Source organism: Natrix helvetica (assembly GCF_964273705.1).
Source record: "Natrix helvetica genome assembly, chromosome: Z".
In the NCBI taxonomy this organism is placed as follows: Eukaryota; Metazoa; Chordata; class Lepidosauria; order Squamata; family Natricidae; genus Natrix; species Natrix helvetica.
This window is the reverse complement of record NC_138554.1, coordinates 20,268,422-20,292,759: the sequence shown is the minus strand read 5'-3', so window position 1 is coordinate 20,292,759 and position 24,338 is coordinate 20,268,422. Positions and strand designations below refer to the sequence as shown.

Sequence of the window (24,338 nt, the reverse complement as noted above, 5' to 3'; positions counted from 1 at the left end):
CCTCCTCCGCCCTCTGTCTATGACATGGGAGTTTAATAGGAGGAACAATCCCCCACCCCCTCCCCGCTCTCTTCCGGCGGAGGGATTCCGTCGCTTCCATCCATCCGCTCGGCTGGCGGAAGGATATGACGCTGTGGGCGGAGTTGCGTGCCGTGCGCAGAGAGGAAGGAGATCCGGCAGAGACAGCTAGGGAGAGGAGTCCGGAGGGCAGCAGCTGAGACGAAGCGAGGGGGGAAAAAAGGGCGACGGGACCTTCCCCCCCTCCCCACCCACGGGGGGAAGGGGGTGCAACGCGACCAAGGCAGCTGCTCTCCTTCCGCGCCGCTGACCCTACAGGCCGCAGCCGCCCCTCCCCCATCCTTTCTCACCGCTCCTCTCCGGCCAGACGAGCGGAGGAAGCCGGCCTTGCTGCCCGTCAGGCATAGAGGCTCGCGGGACGCCCCAAGAGGTGGCAAGACGGGCGGCGGCGACTCGAAACTTACCCTCAACACCGGCGCTCCTAAAGGTACAGCCAGGGGGTGCGGTTGGCGGGGACGGACAGCGAGAAGAAGCTTTTCCGCCGGAGGACAAGAAACCCCCTCAAGCCTCCAGCTTCTGTCAATGGATTTAAAGGGAACTCGGCCCTCTTAAAGGGGAAGTTTGTCTCCGGGCCTTATTGTGACTTAAGAGGGGGGGGGTCTTAAAGGGGCCGCCGGAGGACTTTGGACGCTGGATGCCCAAAGGGGAGCGCGGAGTGAGCCGAGGAAGCGCTTGGAGGTCCTTTAAATGCCGATGGTGGAAACAAAACAAAAAAAAGTGGCTGTCTGACGAGGAGGACTTTAAAATAATAATAATAAAAAACAAGGTGCTTAAAGGTGAGGCCGTGCTCCTTCGACAGGAAACGTGTGGCGGGCATTTAATCGGAGGTTCTTAAAGGGGATGGAATGAAAGGAAGCAGATTCTCAAGCCTGGACTCTTAAAGGGCAAGGTCATACCTTTTAGGAGGAATTCGGAAGATTCTTAATAACAATAAAAAAAAAAGAACCCGTAAGGTTTTCAAAAGAGAATTGGCTTCGAAAGGAAAATGCCTCCAGGGGAATAACTCTGGGAGCTCTCAAAGCGAGGGTGGAAGCCACTGCTCTGCGAGGAGGGAGCCATTTGCCATTGTTGGCAGGAAATCCGCATCTGCAGTCTTAAAGGGGAGGCTCCTGAAGCGCTTATTTGCCCCTCCGGGTAAGTTAGGCGCCTCCTTCCAGGCAGAAGCCCTGAGGCTAAGAATGGTGATGCTTTTTAGAAACACCGTAAACATAAACACTGTATCTCTTTAAATAAATACAGGCACTTAAATCAGAAGCTTCCAAAGGGAGAAGCAGCGAAACTGGCAAGCACCACAAGTTGATGCCAAGGGATTGTCACTTTTGCTGGTTTCAAGGGATCCCCATCTCTCTCTGACTGATTCGGAGGGATGTAAAATTCCGATTAAAGCAAGGTGGTTGTGTTTTTTTGGGGGGGAGGGGGGTGTTTGATTTTCTTCTTTTTCTTCTGGACCTAAAGGTGAAGTTCTACCTTAAAAGAGAGCTCTGTTCGCTGGCACAGACTATAATTTCCTATTAAAGGGTTATTAGATCGGTTTCGATCTTAGAATTTTCTTTCAAAAAGTATTTAATTATTTTTCTCATTGACTAGTCTGGCCTTGAGGGGGAAGTCAAAAAAGCAGAAGTTTGCCATTTGTATTTTCCTCAAGGGAGAATTAAACCTGAGCAAAAGGGTTTACTTTCCAGAGCAAAAAGGAACTTTTTGGATTTTGAATGGGTTTTTTACATGTAAATCAAGAAAAAGTTGCTACCAATTCAGCTGTAGGAGCCAAGGACTTCTTATAAAGAAATACAAAAATTTACTTTCTCTCTCTCTCTCTAAAGCAATATAAAGGAGAACCTCTTTTTTTCACAAGCGTGGCACGTTTCTTCCTGGCTTCCACAAAAGAGCAGAAAAGCCAGCAGGGACAGCTGCAATGCTTCTGGCTGGTGAGGGCTGAAGGGTGTCTTCCTTCTTTTTCACGTGCCTGCAACAGCCATTGGACACAACACAATTTATTTTCTGTACCTCAGAGGGGAGCATAATGGAAGGAACAACAGCAGCTCCTAACCCATGTTGGAGTGGGGGAGGAGGCAGCAGTAGCCGAGCACGGAGACGGCGACGTTGCTCACGGCGGGACCGTGAGAGTCGCTGTGCACGCCGTAGAGGAAATCGTCTTGGAGACCCTCCCCATCGGGGCTTGTCGTCTTCCTCATCTTCAGCATCAGACAGTGAAGGCCCCTCTCCACCTGCACCTATGGCTCCTAGCAAAGGACGTCCCCTACAGCAGCAGCGGCGACGTCGACGGCCCCTCCGGCGGCGGAAGAGAGTTTCTGGATCATCTTGCAGTCGTGAGGAGGAAGAGGAGGAGGAGGAGGAGGAGGACCTCATTGATGGCTTTGCCATTGCGAGCTTTGTCAGTTTAGAGGCACTTGAGGTGAGGTGGTCCACAGTCTGTTCCAGCAGAGGGTTATGTCCTTTCATGCATTATAAGGCTAAAACAATAGGTTGGTTCTTGCCCTTGTCTTTGGGCCTCCCCTGAGATATGATATGCAAAAGAGAGTAAATTGGGATTCCACCTGTTTTTGTGGAGCTGTGCAGATAACAAATAATTATAAAATTTTGCCGAATGATGTTTGTGAGGGTGGGTCATTTTGGAAATGAAGATTTCTTTTTTCTTAATAGCAAGTAATTTTTAATTCTTATGTTGCTACCATGGATCTTCTAATTAAAGGAAACTTACCACGACCTCAATTGTTAGTAAGGGATACCAGATGAAACTGAATTGTTGCTAAGTAGGGGTATACCTATACTCCTCAAAAAGATTGTCAACGAAAACTCTGTAAGAGCAAGGCAAAAGAAAATATTCAGGACTGTGATTCAAAAATCTGAAATTGTTTTTCTATACCCAGAGGATCAGGGGAAGGTATAAAAAGAAAACGTGGATATTTATGGTCTCTGGTTTCTATATCCTTTATTATGTGACCAAAGGGTAATGCTTTGTGTTTACTATGTTTCTGCTTAAGCAGAGAAACTATAAGATTCTTGAGATGAGATGGAATAAACATATATTTTCTCGGCTAAAATAGCATCTAGGCAGTTCAGGTGCAGTCAGACAAGTTTCCATAATAAAAGTTGTAAGATGGTCTTGACTGACTGTGTACACTTGGCACAATATCAGAACCACTTACTTGTTTGCAAAATGCTTGTTAATATTCTTGACAAGGTGCAAAACACAGTCAGGGTGTATCTTAATGTTCTTTCTGAATTTGTATAGTGGGCATAGTCTGTGCCACAGGACACAAAAGTGTATTATAAACATAAAACCTGAATTTTTTTTTGAGATGAGCTTGTTTCCTCCTTGATTGGGTATGAGGAACTGCCTGTTTATTATACTTGTTGGAAGAGATGTATTTTTAGATGTGAGTTTCAACTTATCCCTCCCAGGCATTTTTCTAGGGCTGCAATCTGTTTCTGTAAACTACATATTTCTTGGGAGGGGTTAATCAGAGGATTTCAATAAGCAGTGCAGTTATTGGACAATATGTAAGGCCCAGCTGTTTTACCTGCTGAAGCAGAGAGAAAGCATTCCTGCTTTACTCAGGAATGTTCAACGCTGAGCATGTAGGCCAGTTTCAGACTGGATTCGCCAGTCTTTCTGGATAGGCAGGACTAGGTGAGGAGTAGGGTGTGAATCCAGGTGTCTTTACGAAACTCTGGAGCAGTGCAGTACACTGCCAAGAAACATTACTACACCACACACAGTCAAGCATACCATTCGAAAAGTATGCAGTGACCTTTAATTCAATACCTTGCTATCCAGAAATATACCATTGCTTCTATGATTGCTTTTTTCCAGAGCTCTTGTCCTGTTCTGGCATCCTTCAAACTTTTGGTTTCTTTCTTGAACCAAAGAGGCCTTTCACAAAAATGACTACTTCTCCCAGAGCAGTGTGGTTTAGGACAGCATTAGTTGCAGTGTTGCCTTATGAGTCTGTTAAATGGTTATTGGCAAGCCAACTCCTTGCTCTACATTGTCTAATTGTGGAATTTGGGACATAACTGACCAGATTAAAAAATTCTGCATGTATCTGTCCTTTTTTTAAAGGACCTTAGGGCAGTGTACATACCTTCTTTCCCTTTTTGCTTCTGTTTTACCCTCCTAGAATGTTAGACTTGAAAGAAAAACAATTCACAGTTTAGTCTATGGACCTAAAAGCTACATATAGATTTAAACCAGGTGTCTTCGCTCTTGCCTTTTAACAACTACTTCTTACTGGTTTTCAGTGTGAGAGTGTTTTATAATATTTAGGATATTATTATATAAATAAATGTGATTCAATTTTTAAAAATAAGATGATAGAATAATTCATTTGTTCAGTATCTGCAATGCAGTGCAAAAAATGTAAATGTTATTTCTGTATCGAAGATACATAATTGTTAGTATTGATAGTTAAGTAGCCAAGCTAGATATTTCAATTTTGTCCCAGAGTTTTGTATCACATTTTGTAAGGTGCTTTCCAGTTTTTATATTTAAATGCACATTTCTATATCCCACAGCAGCAGCTGCGATATCACAGCTTTTATTCAGAGGGTAGAATGTCTGCAGCCATTATAATGCCCACCTTGTCACTCCTGCAGAAGGATGCAACCTTGAAGACTCCAGAGCGAGTGAAGCTTCGGCTGAAACATTCGGGAAAGAGGAAACGGGGTGAGGGAAATAATTCTGAGCCTGAAGATGAAGACGAAGGCTCAGAAAAAGATCGCAGCCAGGGCTGTAGAGGGGAGAGAGCACTGAGGAAACGAAGCAAGAGACTGCACAAAGAGGTGAGGTCGGGCTCAGGGAGTGGGGCGAAGGGGAGGAAACAAGCAGGCAGGTGTGTGCAATAAAGTTTGAAAACAGCTCAGTTGAACTGGGGAAACTTGCAGCTGGATTAAATTTACAGAGACTTCTAGAAATCTGCTTCTGGGAAGCACCTCAGTTTCTCAATACTGTCCCGTGGAAAATTGCAGAATGGCCAACAGGGGCCAGTATCACTCACTGCATTGAAAGGCTGTTTCTTGAAGGTTCCAATTTGCCATCTTTACTGGGCTAGATGAGTGGGAAAGAAAAGCTTTGGGAAACACTACTTCAGGGTATTGGAAAATCTTGAGCAAATAGACAGAGGCAACAGAAGGCCTGTAGTCTTCTGAGGCAGTAGGTACAGCAGCTGTCTTGGGAATGAAGCTTTGCCTGTTCATAACATTGCCATTATGGTTATTATAGCCTGTCACAAATCAGGCTATAATAACCATTATAATTTTCTGAGCAGCTTAGCAGTTTCAATTTCCAAAGTATTAAATGTGTTAAAACACACAAGTTTGTAATATTATTTTCTATTCACAATAATGTTAAGTCAGAGCTGCCAATTCTTCAGCTGGTATTGGCCTACAGACACCTCAAGTTCTTCCTAGGATGTCATATCAGAGTAGTATGCATACGGATCCAAGCAGCGTGGCCTTCTACAATTGTCAGATGGTAACTTGTCAATCCACATATTTTTGGGGGGTATGGCACACAATGTGCTGATAACTACTGGGACCACCATGGCTGGTTTATGCCATAATCTTTCCATTTCGATTTTCCAGATCTTGATAGTGATTTCCTCCAATTCTTTGTATTTTGCTATCACCCCTGGTGTTGCTACATCAATTACCCACACCTTCTTCTCAATCAAAGTTAAATCCAGTGTATTATGAGCCCAGACTTTATTCATCTATATTTGGAAATCCCTCAATATTATTTCTGAGTATACGAGGTGCCGATGTGGATCCAGATGCATATTTGAAAATAAAAATTCCTTTGGTAGCTGATACTGTGTTTTTCAGCTCCCCATTTGTTTTTAAAAATAATAGAATTAAAAAGATTAGGTCCAGGTGAAGCAAGGGGCCTTGCCAGTACTAAGAGTGGGGAGTGATGCATGCCTGCCTGTGTCTAAGCAAAAGAACCTCAGGTTGGCCTTGCTTGTAGGTTTGTACCCAAAATGGTGTTCCATTGGGCTAAACAGTGACTTGCACATCTATTATAATTTGCCACGCAAGGGATGTATGCATTAATATTCAATAGGGGAAAAGCACAAAAATGCAACATTGACAGCAGGAAACTGTCATTCTGTTCTATACAGAACCAGAGCAGGCATATGAACAACAAAGCCTATGACTCATAGTGTCAGGTTCCAAGTAACAGCCCATAGGAAATCAAAGCTCCAAGGCCAGAGGGTTCCTTAAAGTATAGATTTATTAGGCATGTCATATTGGCACAGCTGGTGAAAACACAAATCTGAAGTCTCTCCCTCCCCCCCCCTGGTTTTTCCCACCCAATTCAAAATCCCAAGCCCCCCCCCCCCCAATTACACATAACAATTACATGCCCCACCTAATCAGATCTCTCTCTTTCTCCATCCCGGATGCCTCCCATCCACATCCCTCCAGGTGCTGATTAGAGTGTCCTTGGTTCCCAGAAGAAAGAATGTTATTTTGGCTACATATCCCCCTCAGATATCTCTACTCCCCCCTCCCTTTCCCATAACCTCCAGCCAGGGAATATTATACAGTTGGAATATTTACATAACTGTGCCATTAACCCCCTCTGTCTTAATATACATGCATAAAATTTGCTAAGCTTTTATTGGAAATAAGACCAAAAAAAAAACCAGTTCGGGACAACTCAGCCTGTAGTCTTCTTGAATTTTCTGTTCCTTTGCATACTTTTTGTTTATTAATATGTCCAAAACAGCTAGTTGAATCGATCATGGTACGATGAGTTGAAATCTCAGATTTTTTTCATTATGTAGTTGAAATAAAACCAACAGCAATAGAGTGAGAACAAAGCTCACCTATATTTAAGAGTGCTTATATATTTTCTTAGAAAAAATAAAGGACAAATCAGAGAGAGGTATGTAAGAATTAAAAAATGCTTTTATAACTTTGCGTTGCAAAGGAAAATTGAAGAGCAAAACCAAGAAAATACATAATTAAATAACTCTAAAGGATAGCTTCCTGAAAACTATATAATAAAAGTCATAAGGGCCCATTGTACCTATATTAGGATGGACATATTTTTCAGCAAGAGGCTGCCTTTGCTATTGGAATGGCATTCCAGATACATTCTTTAAATGTGGGTAGACAGAAAATTAACTTTAATTCATATTTAGTTTTAAATATTTTAATTTAAATTATTAACAATTGTTCTCCATATTTTAATAACTTTCCTTATTGGCAATTGCAGTTTTTGTGGACCATTTTTGAAGGAGTTTGCTGGGTCCTCAGACTATGTTCCTCAAGTACCGGCAATTCTCTTTTCCCTTCATGGGAGATTTGTTGTTGTTATTACTATTGAGAGAGTCACAACTGCAGTGTTTACTGCTTTGTAACTGAATCTGCTGAATTGTTTATACAGGAATAGTCTTATCACAATCATCTGTCTGTCGTCATATGCCCAGCAAATTAGAGCAAAATGTAGAGCAATTATTTTCCAAACATGCTCTATTGACCTGTATAATGTTTACAGCCAACTGCAAATCAAGACTGACCTATTTTAGAAATACGGATCACACATTTTGAAAGTAGGCATGGCGTTATTTTCAGTTTAGTTCTAACTTCATTAGCCTCTCAGCAAAACAAAGCTTGGTATCTAAAGTTCTGGCCTGTTTGCTCCTGGAGTTGCAAGCCTCACTGTGAGTCTAATCAATTTCTTTCTCTCTTTTCTCTCTTCAAAATCAAATTCAGCCTTCTCTCCAATCTTTCCTGGAAACTGGATATATAGTAAGTGGGTAACGTATGAATGGTCTTTCCTCAACTCTTTCAAAACACAATTCTGCAAGACTGAATTTAATTGCCTAAGCATTCCACCAATGGAATTCTTTCCTTCAGACTCAAGCAGGCTTTAATTGAGTTACAAATGGTTTCCCCAGAAGAGCAGATAACTTAATGAAGCTTCTCTTAAGCAGCTTCTCTTAATGAATATACTACAGCAAGTGGTGGATTGTGTATAGGACAGCTGGAAGGTGCTAAAATACTCATTTACTCCATTAGTTGTGATTAATTCTTGCAATGATGCCGGTTTGCATGCTTTGATTTTTTAAATGATAATTCCAATGCATATTAGGGTCCCTGGAATATCCTGACTATTTTCCTGGATTCAGTGTACAATAATAGCACATTATTTTTCCTGTGTTCTACAACTTTTAAGAACATTTTTGTGCTCTTAATACCCTTCAAAATATATTTTGTATTGGATACAGTAAGACCTAGCTTTCTGTCACAATGTAGAGTATAGAGTTAGTAGTGGAGATTGACAGACAGAGTAAGGCCCAGAATCTCCTCCTTATTCAAGAAAGTAAAGACTCTTGAAACTTGGCATTTCAAAAGGAACCTTTTACTGAACAGGAGTGGAAGCAAGGCGAAATCAAAGTAGGCTCTGAGGTCCATCCCTCAGGCCGAACAATTAGAGTAAAAGGAATTAGAAACCTCTCCCAACCGTCCAGTGTGGATTCAGCCAATCCGCAGGTGTGAAGATGTTATTGTACCGGCTGCTCTGAGAAAGTGATAAGGGAACTTTCTCAGGGTCATCCTCTGCCTGCTTTCCAGCGATACAACCCACATGGCCCTCCCTCCCCTTACATTCCCCAAAATTTGAGAAATTGCCAGAGTGCCTAGGCGCCAGGCTAAAGGTTATAACTCAATAAGCTACAGGATATAGGATACATAGGGGACAAAGCAAAGTATAAAAGTATACAAAGTGTAATAAAGGATAAACGTAATCAGGGTCCCTCACCCTGTTCCTTGAAGAATGGCAGATTTACAGATTTGACAGACAGACAGACAAATAGATGTGTGTGTGTGTGTGTGTGTATTTATGTTCATATATTATATATAGGTGTGTGTATATAGTATAGTGTTTGTGTGTGAATGTATATGTGTGTATATATGTATGTATCATATATATATAAATGTAAATAAAAATAGCAAAGTTCCAAAGATGGTTATTTTCCATTATGCTCCTTTTGACATCTGCTTCTTTTTCTCCATTATTCTTTTGACAGTGTGATACAGAAAGCGACCCAGAGGAGCAGGTAGGCAACTATCATTTCTGGGCCTAATTTACGATATATTCCCAGTCCTTGTTGCCTGCTTTTCTAGAAATGACTTAGGGGCAGAGTTGCTAGAAATTCTATTTTATGAAAAGATATTAATGTTTCTATGTAGGTAAACTGCTTTCCATGGTTTCATTCTGTACACACATTTAGTGTGTGAATACTTCAAATGTTTGTAATTGGTCAGATTTTTGTTTTTGTTTTTAAATAAAATGTAGGTGAGTAGAAATACCACCCTTTTTGTAGCCTGTTGCAAATGTTATCAGAAAAGGTTTGTGGCTGACTGTAAGTTAAATGGTAAATAGTACCATGTATGAAGTATCCCCCCCCCCCCATGTGTTTTAGTGGTCTTAGGATGAATAACGAGAGCAAGAGTCTGTAACAATTATCTATGCATGCATATTTACACAGACTCATATACAACAGTAGTACCGTGTTTTTTGGAGTATAAGACACATCTTTTCCCCCCAAAAAAGAGAGGTTAAAATCTGGGTATGTCTTATACACTGAATACAGCATTTTTTGCCTCCTGAAACCCCGCCGCCTTCACCAAAATGGCCATGCATAGCCTTTAGGAGCCTTGCATCGTGCTCCTGGGGGCTGGGGAGGGCAGAAATGAGTGAAAAACGATCTGTTTTTTGCTCAATTTTCCCTCCCAGCCCCCAAAAGCACTCGATAAGCCTCCTAAAGGCTATCCATGCCCCCCCTTTTTTTACATAAAACGGGCCTGTTTTCACAAAAATCAGGGTGTTTTTTGCTCATTTGTGGGGGGGGACCCCCCCAGGAGCACTTTACAAGCCTCCTAACGGCTATTCATGCCCTTTTTTTGAAGAAAAAAATTGGGCATGTTTTCGTGGAAAACGGGCCGTTTTTGGGAGGTCTGCAGAGTGCAAATACTTTTTTAAAAAAATTGCCTCTTCAAAACCTTGGTGCGTCTTATACTCCAGTGCATCTTAAACTCTGAAAAATACAGTAATCCCAATCATACAACATAAGCCATTGAGAAAATTGTAAAAAACAAAAAACAAGGGCTTTAATCAGCACCTGGAAGTTAATACCAAGGGAATGCAGATCAGTAGTAGTGTACAGTGCAGGTAGTCCTCAACTTACGACCCAGTTGAGCCCCAAATTTCCCTCACTAAGCAAGACAATGGTTACGTGAGTTTTGCCCCATTTTATGATCATTCTTGCCATTGTTGTTGAGGGAATCAATGCCATTGTTGGTTAGTAACACGGTTGCTAAGTGAATCTGGCTTCCCCATTCATTTTGCTTTTCAAAAGGTCACAAAGGGGGATCACAGGACTCTGGGACATGGCAACTGTCATAAATATATGCCAGTTGCCAAGCATCTAAATATTGATCATGTGTCCACAGGGATGCTGCAACCGTCATAAGTCACTTTTTCCCCCAGTGCCATTGTAACTTTGAGTGATCACTAAATGACTGATAGTAAGTCAAGGACTACTTGTAACAGTTCTCCAACGGGTATTTTCTGGAAGAAATATTGCCATATTATATTTCAGTTCTGATTACCAAGAGATAGATGTTGCTGGTGGCCTGGGTCCAAAATACTTTTTTGTTTTAAAATGCTAAAAAGAGAATTGTGATGAATTAAGAATAGTTTGACTTAGTTAACAACCATTCCTAGCCCAATTACCTGTTATGGAAAGCAGCCAATCCTACATTAAAAATACTCAGGAATCCATCCTTCCTTGTAGGGGGAAAAAACCCCTTACCGTGCTTCCACTTCCAAAGGAAAAGTACCTGACTCCTTGAAAAGCTCTTGGGTAGCTTTTCTGCCGGTTCCAAATAAATTTAGAAGTAGGGGATTATTATTATTTTTTTAAGTATTTTTAAAAAAGTTATTTTTGGAGTATAATGAACCCCCTGTGTTTCTTGTCTTTCTGCAGGCCTCCATTGATGACCTCGAACAGTCATTCACTGTCTCAACCAGCAAAGGTTGGGTGTGGACAAATAGCGGGGGGTGGGGGTGGGGGTTTGTCTGCTTGTGTTTCCGTGCACTAAAGAAAACACTGCCTCATTTCTCAGTGTGACTTGAATGAGCACGATTTTTGGTTCTGTGGGAAGATTGGTGCGCTGTAGTTCTGTTTTGCCTCTAACCAAGTACTCGGTCCATCTGATCTAAATAATCAGTTAGCAAAGCAGGGTGGGAAATCTTCCTCTGCCTTAGATGGCGGAGAACTGTTGAGAGAGAAAGAGCTACAGCTGGCAAAAGTAGCCCCTTCCATCTATGTGGTTTTGGCAGCTTCCAGAATTCCCAACCTATCTGGTTATTATCATGCCAGCTGAACGACCTTCACTGCAATCTCCAAGACAGCTTGGAGAAACTAGGCTTGTATGCTTTTTTAAAAAAAGAGTTTTCTCCACTCAGTTTAGAGCATAATTCTAATTTATAATTTATAAATTAGAATTTATAATAACATTATCTTCTCATTCACAAGGAATTGGAAAAAAACCTGACTCTTTTCAGATCCTATGCTAGGTCCTCTGTCTGTTGATGCTTGTAATTATTTATTTATACAATTCATAGGCTGTCCAATTCCTAATGTCTTTGGGCAGCTTACAGTTAAAAAGTAAAAAAAAAGGCAAAAAAAAAACCCTGAATAGTCCCCCAAAATCCTTCCAGCAGAGCCTCATCCTGCACTCTGTCCCAAAGTTTAAAAGCTTTAATAGGCTCCTGAACATCATCAGGCTGGGAGCCAACCAGATTTTTGGATTCGGAGCAACAATTGAACAGAAGACAGAATATACTTATATAGGATTCTGTCAAAAAAAGGGAAGAGAGAAGCAAGCGGTTCTGAGTTTCAGAAGAGTTTGCCTTCACAAAAGTAGTAGTATTAAGTAGTCCTGTGCAGATCGCCACTGTTTCAACACGGCAAAGAACCTTGTGGACTGGAACCACTGTGTGTCTCCAAAAAGCTTGGCCAGGATCGGGGAGGCCGATGTGCTTCGTTTGGTGACTTTGATGGCAGAAATGGTTTTGCCGCATGCATAGACAATATGGCTTTTGCTAAGCAAGGTGTTAACACTCCCCAATTAAGACACGGGGCTCCGTGGTACCTCCATAAAGCGCTGCGAGGGATCGTTTGCATGAACCTTCAAAACAAAGTACTTCATAATGCGCTCATGTTCTTAGCTAAAGGAGTTCTTTGCTTGAAAGCCACCGCAAAAGTGTCCCTCAGAACACTTTACAGAGCTGCCAAAGTGTCCTGCTTCTAACTGGGGGTGCAAAGTATCAAATAATGATATTCTTGCTGGGTTCTATTAGAGTTGCCACCTCTGTTGCTGGAAGCATTTTTTGATTCATTGTGCCTCTGGTGTTTTCATGGAATTTTTAAAAACATGCAATGTCAATGGAAACTTAGCCCGCCCCCCCGCCCCCCCAACCCTTAGTTATTGTGGCTCTTGTGTACATCGGCATTTGTAGCTGGCAGGTGTGTCCAGCCGGTGAAATGGGGCACTACCCCAAAAGTTTTTAAATCCAACATAATCTGTTGGGCCTTTACCAATAGTCTGATCCCTGTTTTCTCTGTTTGCATTTTTTCTGGCAGCCTCGGGACCCATTGGTGCATTAAACGGGAGCTGTGAAGCCAAACTCTCTGTGATCCCTAAAGTCTCTGGCCTGGAACGGAGCCAGGAGCGTAACAATGAGGCTGACCGGGACTCCCTGCTAGTGCCTTTCCTGCCTAAGGAACCCCCTTCTCAGGCAGCTACTGCCCCTATTCTGGCTCAGGCTTTGCCGCCAACTCCTCCTGCCCAACCTCCTGTCAAGACTCGGGCTCAGACACCTAACACTGTTCGTGGGACGCCCCAGCCCAAAGGCCAGCTGCCTCCCATGCCTCAGGGTGGAGCAGTTACCCACAGCCTTGCCCAGAGCCAACTGCACATGAAGGTGCCACCTTTTGCCAGCCAGACACAGGCCCCATACTCTGTAGGGCTCGACCTCAGCACTGGAGGGTGAGTCCTGATGCCCTCTGGCTACAGAGCTCCCTCTGGGTATTGGGTCGTCCCCCCCTCTTTATCTATCTGTCTCTTTCAAGCTTTTCTTCTGTCCTCGTGTTAGTCTTCTGTCCTTTTGTTCTTCGTTTCCTCTACTCTTCCATAATTTTTATTTTCTTTAATTGCTGCTGCTTCTGTCCTCTTTGAGACATTTCTCTCCCCTTCTTTATGTCTTATTAATAACTTGAACATTTTGAGAGCCCTTTGTATACCCTTACCGCAGCCCTGTAGATAGTTGTATATTGCTGTAGCTACATTGAAGGTGAGTTAACTACTTAAAAGGGAGAGAATGGCCTGACTTGCTCCTTATAATGAAGTTATGAGAAGGATGAGATTGGACTGGGGCTTTCTGACCCACAGTTGAAGTGAATCCATTAGTTCAAATCTCACCAGACTCAAGGTTGACTCAGTCTTCCATCTGTCTGAGGTCACTAAAATGAAGACCCAGATTGATTGTCTGGGGGGTGGGGGCAGGGAAATAGGCTGACTCTATAAACCGCTTAGACAGGGCTGTAAAGCACTGTGAAGTGGTACATAAGTCTAAGGGCTATTGCTATCATGTATTTGGACTACATTATCTTTCTATGTTTTTCTCATCTCTTTCTTTAGAAAGAGGTTTTTTAAAAAAAGTTTATTCGGAGTAGATAGTATCCTAATTTGTGCTGATAAACAATTCCATGAGACCTGCCATCATTGTTCCCTGTATGCTGTAACCAAGGACATGATGCTGGATGAAGCTTCTAATCCAAGACATCCTAGTTGAGTCCCTCACTGAACTGAGATGGAAACTGAAAACTTTCAGAGCCTAATGAATGGCTTTCTTGAATGTCTCTGCATTTCCATCGTTATTGTCTCCTCCTGACCTAGGCCTATATTTATTTTTTCTCCCTTTTTCAGGTGCAGCCGCGGTGCAGCTCACCCCAAGCCCATCCTCCCACCCTGCTCCCCCTCTTCTTCTCAACTCCCTCACCGGCCTTCCACTCCCTCGCTGGCCCTGCCCCCCCACGCCTTTCCCTCCACCCTTCGGCCCCCTTCTCACCACCACCCAGGCATGTTCACCCCCTCGCCTGGCCTCCCACCGCCACCCCCGTTGCTCCAAGTTGCTGGGCACCCAGCTGCAGCCGCTGCCATATCTGGTAAGAGAGAATTCAACGGAGGGAAACAATAGGGTGTGACAAATACTTTGGGAAGATTGGCGGGGGCTAAATTGAAGAGAAGAAGGGAAATTGAATAAAACAGATTGAACTGTTTATGGCCCATGGTTGTCAACCTTTTGGCTTGCCTCAGCCGTATTGAGTGAAGAGGAATTGTCTTGACACACGTATAGAGTATATAATAAAGTTAGTGTATATAAATAACAAGGTTAAATGTTTACTATCTTGTGGGGCTGCATTACCAGCTGTCCAGGGCTGCATGTGACTTGCAGGCTGCTGGTTGAACATGCCTGAGTCCAGCCTCTGTTCAGGATACAGGACACGCATTTCAATGAGAACTGTGTTTATCCCCCCCCAAAAAATCAACATAAAATATACACTGTACAGGTAGTCCTCAACTTACAACCATTAGTTTAGTGGCTGTTCAAAGTTGGAACAGTATTGAAAGAAGTAATTTATGACTGTTTTTTAACATGGCCATTGCAGCATCCCCATGGTCATGGGATCGAAATTCGGGTGCTTGGCAATTGGTTGATATGATGGCTATAATGCCCTGGGGTCATGTGACCCTCTGAGAAGCAAAGTCAGTGGGGAAGCCAGATTCATTTAACAACTACGGTACTAACTTAATAACTGCAGTTGAGGCACTTAGCAGGAGGCAAGAAGGGTCGTAAAATGGGGCTATCTTCCCTAGCAATGGAAATTTTGGGCTCAGTTGTGGTTGTAAGTTGAGGACTACATCAGTGGTGGGATTCAAAAATGTTTACTACCAGTTCTATGGACGTGGCTTGGTGGGTGTGGTTTGGTTTGGTTTGGTGGGCGTGGCAGGGGAAGGATATTGTAAAATCCCCATTCCCTCCCCATGCCAGGGGAAGGTTACTGCAAAATCCCCATTCCCTCCCGATCAGCTGGGACTGGGGAGGCAGAGAATAGATGGGGGCAGAGCCAGTCAGAGGTGGTATTTACCGGTTCTCTGAACTATTCAAAATTTCCGCTACTGGTTCTGCAGAACCGGTCAGAACCTGCTCGATACCACCCCTGGACTACATGAATGGTTGCAGAATATTTAATCTCATAAGTATTCTTGGCCCGGATTGTACATATATTTTAGAGCAGAGGGGGGTATAAGCACTTTGTGGGACCAAGGCTACATTTGGTTTTGAATTGCACGCTGGAGATTGAGTTCATGAAATAATCACGAGAGGACTGGGACAAAAACTAACTTCGTTTTGAAGTAACTTTAATGTCAGTCAATTTGGGTTCTTTAAAGACAGTTAAGATAACATTTCATTTTGATTTAATAATTGCACTCTTTTGCTGCATTAAATATTACAATTTAATTGCAACTTTGAGATTTGTTTTAGGAACCAACCTAGTTGTACAACCTTTAGGTTTTAAGACTCTATGCCAGAGGTGTCCAAACTTGGGAACTTTTAAGACTTGTGGACTTCAACTCTCAGAATTCCCCAGCCAGCCATGCTGGCTGGGGAATTCTGGGAGTTGAAGTCCACAAGTCTTAAAGTTCCCAAGTTTGGACACCCCTGCTCTATGCAATGGGTATCATAAGATTATTTTAAGGAAGCTTAGAGGAATTTCTACTCCCAATTTTGAAGAAAGAGTTTGAATACAAACTGGCAACAGGAAACAAGAAGTGGGGGGAGGGGGGAATCTACTTTCAAAGGGAAATTAAAAACAGAATAGTGTTATCAGAGGATATGTAGAGCCTGTAAACTAAAAGGACTATTCCTGCCTTGGAAAATACGATAATGAATTATGGGAGAAAGGCCCTGGCAAGATACAAAATCTGGACTACCGGTAGTTGAATGCTTGTAGAAAAAATTAGGAGCTACTGTGTAGGGCAGAGTTAATAATAGTCCTCAACTAACAATTGTAATTGAACCTGGAATTTCTGTTGCAAGTCATTGCAGTTGTAAGTCTAGGTATCAGGTGACTTGATTTGAAATGATGTTTTTTTTACAAGGGTAAAAAACCCCACCCACCATTTTAGCCATAAACCAGAAGGAAATGCCAGAAAATGGCAAAATGTGTGTGTGTGTGTGTGCATGCGCGCGCGCATGCAAATCTTGGTCATGTCACCATGGAACATTGCAAACAACTGTAAAGGTGAAAGAGAGGGGAAGCAAGAAATGTTGCGGGGCTGAGAAGAAGGGCCTTCTCCGTGGTGGCTTCCTCCCTTTGGAACATCATCCCTGCAGAAATTAGACTTTGGCAGTCTTTCGGAAGGCCCTAAAGATGTAGTTTTACCACCAGTCCTGGAGAACTCAAGAGTGTAATTGAGCCCATCAAATGCCTTACTTAATTGTGCACTGTTGCTGGGGGCCGATGGGTGGGTGTGTTTTATCTTCTTATCTCTTTTCCCCCCCCATTTTGTGTTTTTACTGTTTGTAAGCTGCCTACTGGTAAAAGTTGCTATGAGCAAGTATATAAATGTTCTTAAATAAAATAAATAAAATCTGCCAAAAAAAGTGACCACATGATCCTGGGGTACAAGGGTGCAGCCATATAATTCTGAAAATGGTTGCTACGTAGCTCTAAGGTGGTCTGTCCTAACTTGATCATTAAGCGACCGGTCTTAAGTCAAGGACTTCCTCCTATACATGGAGAGTTATGTGTGTGGGGTTATGAGTCAAATCTTTTCTCTCTTTTCCAGCATTGGTTCTTTTTTCTCCTAACAGTTGGGAATTATGGGTTGTTGTTCTGCCTCCTCAGAACAAGAATTAATCCGCCAAGACTTGAGTTCCCGATTCCTCACGACGCAAGGCGGGGCCGACATGGGACCTGCTGCCATTCGTCCTCTGGCTTTCCAGTTCCACCAACACAACCACCAGCACCAGCACACCCACCAGCACACCCACCAGCACTTCACTCCTTTTCCATCAGGCATGGTGCCCACACCCAGCCCAGCCATGGTAAGTGCAGTATAGACTTAGTGAGGTGGCAGGCAAGACTTCACAGCTCGTGGGTCTTGCAGCATCTCAAAGGATCAGTTTGGTCTATCAGAATTTAGAAGTTAGTTTAAAAGGATTATTGTGATGCCTTGTAGAGAGGTGGATTGCCAGGAGGGAGGAGCGCATCCCAGAGAGATAAGAGGCAGCTCAGACCAGATATTTTGTGTGAGAGAAAGGGGGTGAAGACAGTTCCTCCCTCATAGAGTGTATGCTTGATGTAGAGAATAAAGGGCTTTAGTTTGGCAAGATTCTGTCTATCGGTAGAGAACTATAAAGAACTTTGCTTGGGAGAATTGCCATGTATCTTTCCTGGTTTGGGGACCTGACAATTTTCTTACTTTCCCTCCCTTCTCCTGGGACCTGCCTGACCCATTTAAACAAGGGTCTTTTCTGATTTCTTTTCTCTTTCTGCAGTATGAGAAGTACCCTGGGAAAATGGATGGGCTTCTGAGACATAATGTAAGTGCATTCATTTTAGAGGGGGGGGGGGGGCTGGCCTTTTAAAGCGGCCCCAATGAAATTTATCAAACTGCATCCTGAGAAAGGAGCAGAACCCTCTCCTGCCTCAGTTCTCCCGGTGGCGCCTCCATTGCTTTCTATTCTTCTTCTTCTTCTTTCAGTTTTATCCTGCCTACGCCCCAACCGTGTCGGGGATCTCCCCAGTCCTGCCTCCTGCTGTGAATTTTGGCTCCCTGCAGGGGGCGTTCCAACCTAAGGTGAACCCTCTAGGCACAGTAGGGCTTTGTGGAAGTTTGAGCAGAGGGAAAGCTTTAAAATGGACAGCTTCTGGCTTTTCTGCTTACTTTCTGGGAATGGAGGCCTTTTCACATGTTGCAGTGGGAGTGGGCGGGTTTGAGGACTGTGGCGCTTGAGTTTGCTGCATGCAGTGAGTTTGGTGGGCTGTGATTAGGGCTGTGGAGAATCATGGTGATCCAAAAAGAGTGCAGATCAATGGTTCTGAGCATGAGAGGGCAAGTCCTTGATGTGCTAATTCAGCCATAAGCTTTGAGGAAGAACTCAAGATTTTGGGGAAAAAAAACCTGTGGGGTTGGATATGGTTCCATAGAGTGGTGCCATTTCATGTCTGCCAATAATTCGGTAGGTAAGGAAAAAGAATTACAATTCCTTGGCAACTGGGTGTGGAACTAGAATATTTCAGTGAAAGAAGAGCTGAAAGCTTCGTGAACTCTGCGGTTGGAGGGGGACGATTTCAAGACTGTCTACGCTAGGGAATGCTAACCAACTGATTGTGCTTATATTTAAGGGTTTGTTTTGCTTTCTTCCTTCCTTCCTCAGAGCACTAATCCTGACCTGCCTTCCAGGCTGGGTGCTGTCCCGCCCAGCGTGTCCCAGAAAGGCACCCAGGTGAGTTTACTTTTCATTTGGGAGAATGGCAGGGACAGCTGGGAGAGGATTACCCACCCCCATGCGGTTTTTCTGTCTCCTTGCAGATCACCGATCCTTTCAGGCCGACCTTGAGAGTGAGTAACATTGGGGATACCCTTTGATCCCACTGCAAAAGGGTGGATACGTGAGGTGAAAGGACTAGAAGTGGTGGGAGGGGGAGATACACCCTGGAGTGGGGAGAGTGAAGAAGTCAGGGTATAGGGCAACACGTGCCTGGCCCTCAGGGACATAATGTGCAGAGCTGATGGTTCCCCCTTCTCTCGCAGAAGCCGGGGAAGTGGTGCGCCATGCACGTCCATGTGGCATATATGATCCTGCGGCACCAGGAGAAAATAAAGGTAGGGTGAGCCTCGGCCACCTTTCCCCTCCACCTGCCGTGTACAGTGTTCGGGGTGTGGCAAAGGATGTCCCTGCAGCCAAATGGAGAGGAAACCTTGCTCTTCTGATGTCCCCCATGCTGGATGCTGGATCCAAGTTGGGGTTTTGTGGTGCTGGGTTAGAGATTGGAGAGCAGAATCACGAGACTATTGTGAGGCAAAGTAGGAGAGATCTCTGCCAAAGTATATAGAATGAGGCCAGATGGATTGGCTTGTGCTTGACTGGTTGCTTATCAGGACTTGTTGCTCTTCTGTTTCCTCACAGCTGATGCAGGGCGATCCCCATAAGTTGGATTTCCGGAATGACCTCCTCACTGGCTTGCCTGAGACCGGAGCCTTTGGCAGTCTGCCCCATAGCCAGGAACTGGCACGCCCTGCCACTCTTTTCACTGCCGCTGGTCAGTGTGCTTTTCGCATATAACTGAAGGCTTTTCCTTGACAGTTAAATAACAGAGACTTCCTGAAGCTCCCCCTGCCCATTTTTTTGCCACTCCTACTAATTGTGCCATCTAGCTTCTGTGGCACTTGATGTTTTGATAATCAGACCCGTAATGTTATTCTTTCCTCAAGTTTTCTGTCTGGAACAAGCAGCCCTTAATTTAATACAGGGTTTTATGAGAGAAAACTAATCGAGGCACTTAAAACATGCTGTGCTTAAATTACATTTCACCTTGGAACTATTTTTTGTTTTGGGAAATCATCAATTCTTTTGATGTGAAGTATAATCATCATTTTCTCCCCCTCCCCCCTTTTTATTTATTTATTTAAATCTTATTACCCTGTCCTCACTTCCTCTCTCTTGCAGGTGTCGTCCATCCAGGCAATGCCCCCTCCTTTGGCCCTGCTGCTACTCCTCACGGCTCTTTCCTCAACCCCAGCCCCCACATTGGTAAGACCCAAGGCCCCCAGAGTAACACAGCCAAGAGAACAGGATCCAGAAGCTCTCCTGCATGATTGCTCACTCCTCCACTGATTTCTTTTCCAGATCCCTTTGGCAGGCCTCCTAGCTTTGCCTCTCTGGGCGCCCTCTCCAACGGGGCATTTGGCGGCCTGGGCAACCCATCCTTCAGTGAGTACTTTTAAGAGAAAGGGCACAAAGCAGCTTTCTGTGGGTTATCAAAACAGCGAAGCAAAAACGGCCTTGTTTGCATACCAGCATTTTAAAAGGTGGGGAGTGGGAAGCAACCAAGGACTATATAAACTCCCCCATTATTTACTTGAAAGCTAATTATTCGTTCCAACCCCTGAGGTTCTTGGGAAGTCTTAGAGAACTATAGGCTCTATTGCCATTTCTGTTGTCATCTGTTCCCCTGTTCTGCAGTGGGCATGTGTGAAAATCGGACAGAAATAAGATCCCTTGACTGCATCCACAGTAACACTGACCCATCTCAAATTACTATGATTGTTTCAGCTGTAGTTAAAAAAATTAAAATTGCAGCAATCTCTTCCTAGTCCCTCCAAGCTGTAGGGTTATTTTGGTCAACTCACGTTGTATGAACACCTCCAGGACCACAATGTCCATGAATGTTTAGGCTAAATCCCTTGAGATTAGAGTATCCTTCATTTTTCTTTTTCTCTCTCAAGTGCTAGGAAATTGTAGCTTTGTGATTTCTTAGTTGGCTGTTGCTGAGTTTTGGAATTTCGCCATTGATTTCTGAGGCCACACGAAAGACTGAGAATGCCACAAGTTGAACAATTCTTTCCAACTAGTCAAGCGAACACATAATGAAGCATCAGATTCTAAACACCTTTCTGTGAACAGCTGACAAGTAACACTGAGCTGCCACGCTGGCAGTTCCACCCATCCAGTTCCGGTCAGGTGCAGAGGTGCAAAGACAAAGGATGACCTTGGCTTTCTAGAAGGAATTTTGTTTTGGCTACATAGCATCTCACTCCTTAAAATCCCCCCTCCCATTTTCCCACAATAGAAAATGCATAATAGAATAATAGAAAGTGTGGCAGGCCAAAGATCCAAAAGAAAAGATGGCCGCAGGTCAGACAGACAGGCAGGAAAGTCAGATAGCTCTCTGCCTTTATCAAGCACGTGGGAAGAGATTTTCTCTGTCATATACAAGAAGCCCTCAACTTACAACAGTTCATTTAGTGACCAAAGATACAGCGGCAGTTAAAAAAGTGACTTACAACCGTTTTCCACACTTAGGACCGTTTGCAGAATCCCCGTGGTCATGTGATTTACATTCAGCTGCTTTACAACTGGTTCATATTTATGATGTAACAACTGCAGTGATTCACTTAACAAATGTGGCAAAAAAAAAAGCCATATAATGGGGCAAAACTCACTTAACAAATTTTTCACTTAGCAACATAAATTTTGGGCTCAGTTGTGGTCATAACTCAAGCACTACCTGTAATAGCTCCCAATGTGTTGACAGTTATTTTGTGAGTGAGCATTCTCCCCCTCCACTCTCTGAATGAATCATTCCACCGGCATTTAGAAGTAGAATGATTTAAGACTGTATCATGTGCCTTTCTGAGCACCGATTGCTCTATGCACTAGTGTGATAACTACTATCACTCTTTTAATGAGATAATTCAATTCCTTCCATATCTACCTGTCTTTGATGCTTGCGCTATAGGGGCAACATTGCATTTAGCTTGGCTGCCCTGATCTTTCTTCTCTCCTTCTCAGACTCAAGTGCAGTCTTTGGTCAGAAGGACACTCCTGGAGCTCCTGCCTTCCCTAGTCCACATGAGGCATGGAATCGCTTACACCGTACACCTCCTTCCTTCCCTACTGCCCCAGCCTGGCCCAAAGGTGGTGGCAGTAACGGAACAGAGCGTGGAAGCAGCCAGCTTGACAAGGAGAGCGAGAAGCCTGAAGTGCCAGTGATCAAGGATGAGAAGGACAGGTAAGAGGCAAAGGAGAGGAGGGACAAGGATGAATGGCAGAGGCTTGATATGCAGCAGAGTCCCATCCACCATTATAGAGATAGGTGACTATAGGTGCCTACATAAATACAATATATATAAAACAATTGTATGAAGAGTATTTCAAAAGAACGAAAGAAACTGAACCAGTAGGAAACATCCTGAGGGATCAGAGGTGGATGACTAGGAGCAACCTCACTGATTTATCTTTTAAACAAAACACTTTGCGATGGTCACACCCACCCCAGCAGCCATTTTGTAAACTGGCAAACCTCTCCCCTGCAGCCATTTTGTAGGGGCTGTCAACGCTACAGTCTCTTCACTTCCATGTGTCCACCAGCCCCTGAGAGCTGTCTACTGCTGTTGGGTTTGAGATTGCTGAGCACTTTTTTCAGTGATAAGTCTGGCAAAAAAAATGGGGGGGGGGAATATAACATTTCTGAAAGGGTGGTGGAGAAGGTCACCTTTTGATGATTTAGATACACAGTGCCAAGTTGCACAGGAATTCTTGACCCTCCCATTTTATGTCTCTGTGTGTGTGATTCAGAGATCCTGGCTTCTTCTCCCGCCATTCGCTGCGCTCCTCTCCAGCTACTCCCACCTCAAAGAACCCATCACTGATCCACGAGGAGCCTCCAAGCCGGCCCCATTTACAAGCAGAACGAGAACATCGCTATGGCAGCCCGGCAAGTTCAGGGCATGCCTCCCGCTCCCCTTACCCAGAACTGCCTCTCAAGAAAGAAGTGAAGATCAAGGAAGAGCCAGATATGCCTGGCTTTGAGGGAGCTCTACGCACGGGTGCTTCCTATCACAGTACCCTGCATGTCTCCCACCCCCTTGGGACCCTGGCCGTGTTTGAGAGACCCCAAGCTGGGACTGGAGGAAGTGTCTCTCCCTACTTGGTGGCCGCTCCGCCCTCAGCTGCTTCCTATGCGGCGCTCGAGGCCTGGCGAGAACCCTACCACCACCGGGGCCTGGAGTTGCACCCGCTACAGCGGCTGCCCCGCTACCTGGAGACCCCATCGCCTGCTGCTGCTGCTGCTGCTGCTGAGGACTACGAAAGAGCCCGGTTGTATGGTTTGGCTCCCCCGCCGCACCCCAGCCTCATGGCTTATCCCCGCCACCAAAACGGACTGCTGGCAAAAGCCACACCCTCAGCAGCTGTGGCAGCTGTGGGACTGCTGAGCGCCCCACCACCTCTCATCCCAGCTTCCAATGCTCGTCCCTGCTCCCCTCGACGAGCCCCCGATATCCGAGAACTGGCAGCCTCCTACAAGGACCGGGACTCCAGATAATGGTGCTCTGGGGGCGCTCTGGAACGTGAACACTTCTATCAAACAGCCTCCCTGATCTCTAGGAACTGATGGGAGAGGATTAGGGGAGTCTAGAAGGCCCGTCCAAATTAGTGGGGGGAGGAAAGTGGCTTTTTGGTCACTAGAGCCGTAGTTAGGGATATGCTGCTGTCACCCAGAAGGACTTTGACATGGAGTTGAATAACGGGGTGCATTTGGGGGAGGAGTTCGGGAATGCAGGTGCCTCTCGTCATTCCTGATTTCTGCAAAGGCCTCCTCTTCCGGCCTCTGAAGATGTCGGGATTTCTGTCCTCCTTCCAGCATTCCTGCTAGGCTAAAAACAGACTCGGTGTGTTCTTTATCCGCAGTGAACTGATGGGAAGGCTGCTTTCAGGGGAAGGGGGAGGGCTTGACTCTCTGGGTACCTCCCTCATGAGGCAGTGTAAATATTTATATATTCTCCCTAGGCAGATGGGGAAAAGGTTTTTGTACATTTATAAAAGGTTTGAGATTGTGATTTAAAAAGTGGCTTCTCTTCCTCCCCCCCCCGCCCTCTTTTGTTCCCCTTTGTTTTTACTGTACTGCTCTTTTCTATACCTGTATTCATTCACTCCTGCCCAATCTCCCTTCTCCTGTAATTAATGGGATGGTGCAACACACTTGTCCAATGCCCTTTTCTTCCCCAGGCTGGTTAATTAAACTCCAAACTGGTGTTTCTCGATTCCTTGCTGTGTGTGTGTTAGTTGAGGAGAAGGGAGGGGAGGATACGAGTTCTCACCTTCTTCCAGGACAGCAGAGAACAAATGAGAGGGTGTGGAGTAGCACAAGGTCAAATTCTTGGATGGGGGAACTGCTCTCTTGGGTAGTTTTAATTTTTGAAGTCTTTGAAAAGCATAAATGAAGCTAAATACAGAATCTATGCAGTGCTTAAATGCAAACAGCCTTGGGGCCCCGAAAATATTCACAGAGCACAGCTATCATGTAAATTTAGAGCTGCTATTTGTGGGAGGTAGAAACTCAGCAGAATCAGCAGTGTTTTGG

General features: G+C 44.4%; 1 protein-coding gene across 8 annotated transcripts; it reads left to right on the top strand.

The window, feature by feature from the left end:
• FBRS (fibrosin) lies at positions 1-24,018 on the top strand. Of its 8 annotated transcripts, none has more exons than XM_081932393.1 (19): positions 1-505; positions 1,899-2,491; positions 4,615-4,881; positions 7,822-7,857; positions 9,138-9,167; positions 11,100-11,148; positions 12,762-13,167; positions 14,107-14,345; positions 17,094-17,293; positions 17,747-17,791; positions 17,953-18,048; positions 18,629-18,697; positions 18,784-18,813; positions 19,006-19,077; positions 19,382-19,514; positions 19,922-20,005; positions 20,102-20,185; positions 21,767-21,986; positions 22,553-24,018. In XM_081932393.1, the coding sequence occupies exons 2-19, from the start codon at positions 2,099-2,101 to the stop codon at positions 23,298-23,300; spliced, it is 3,201 nt and encodes a 1,066-aa protein (XP_081788519.1). In that variant the 5' UTR covers positions 1-505; positions 1,899-2,098; the 3' UTR covers positions 23,301-24,018. The 8 variants fall into 8 exon arrangements, with proteins under 8 accessions (XP_081788519.1, XP_081788518.1, XP_081788520.1 ...); XM_081932392.1 differs by having other exon boundaries at positions 1-854; XM_081932394.1 differs by lacking the exon at positions 1-505 and adding an exon at positions 866-1,212.
• Positions 24,019-24,338: the final 320 nt, after the last annotated feature.

What these genes read in the sequence shown, in the direction of transcription:
- FBRS (XM_081932393.1), top strand. Translation starts at nt 2,099, where the DNA reads ATGGAAGGAACAACAGCAGCTCCTAACCCATGTTGGAGTGGGGGAGGA. An exon ending in TCAGTTTAGAGGCACTTGAG is followed by an intron (nt 2,492 to 4,614) that starts GTGAGGTGGTCC and finishes TATATCCCACAG; the next exon opens with CAGCAGCTGCGATATCACAG. An exon ending in TGCAGCCGCTGCCATATCTG is followed by an intron (nt 14,346 to 17,093) that starts GTAAGAGAGAAT and finishes CTGCCTCCTCAG; the next exon opens with AACAAGAATTAATCCGCCAA.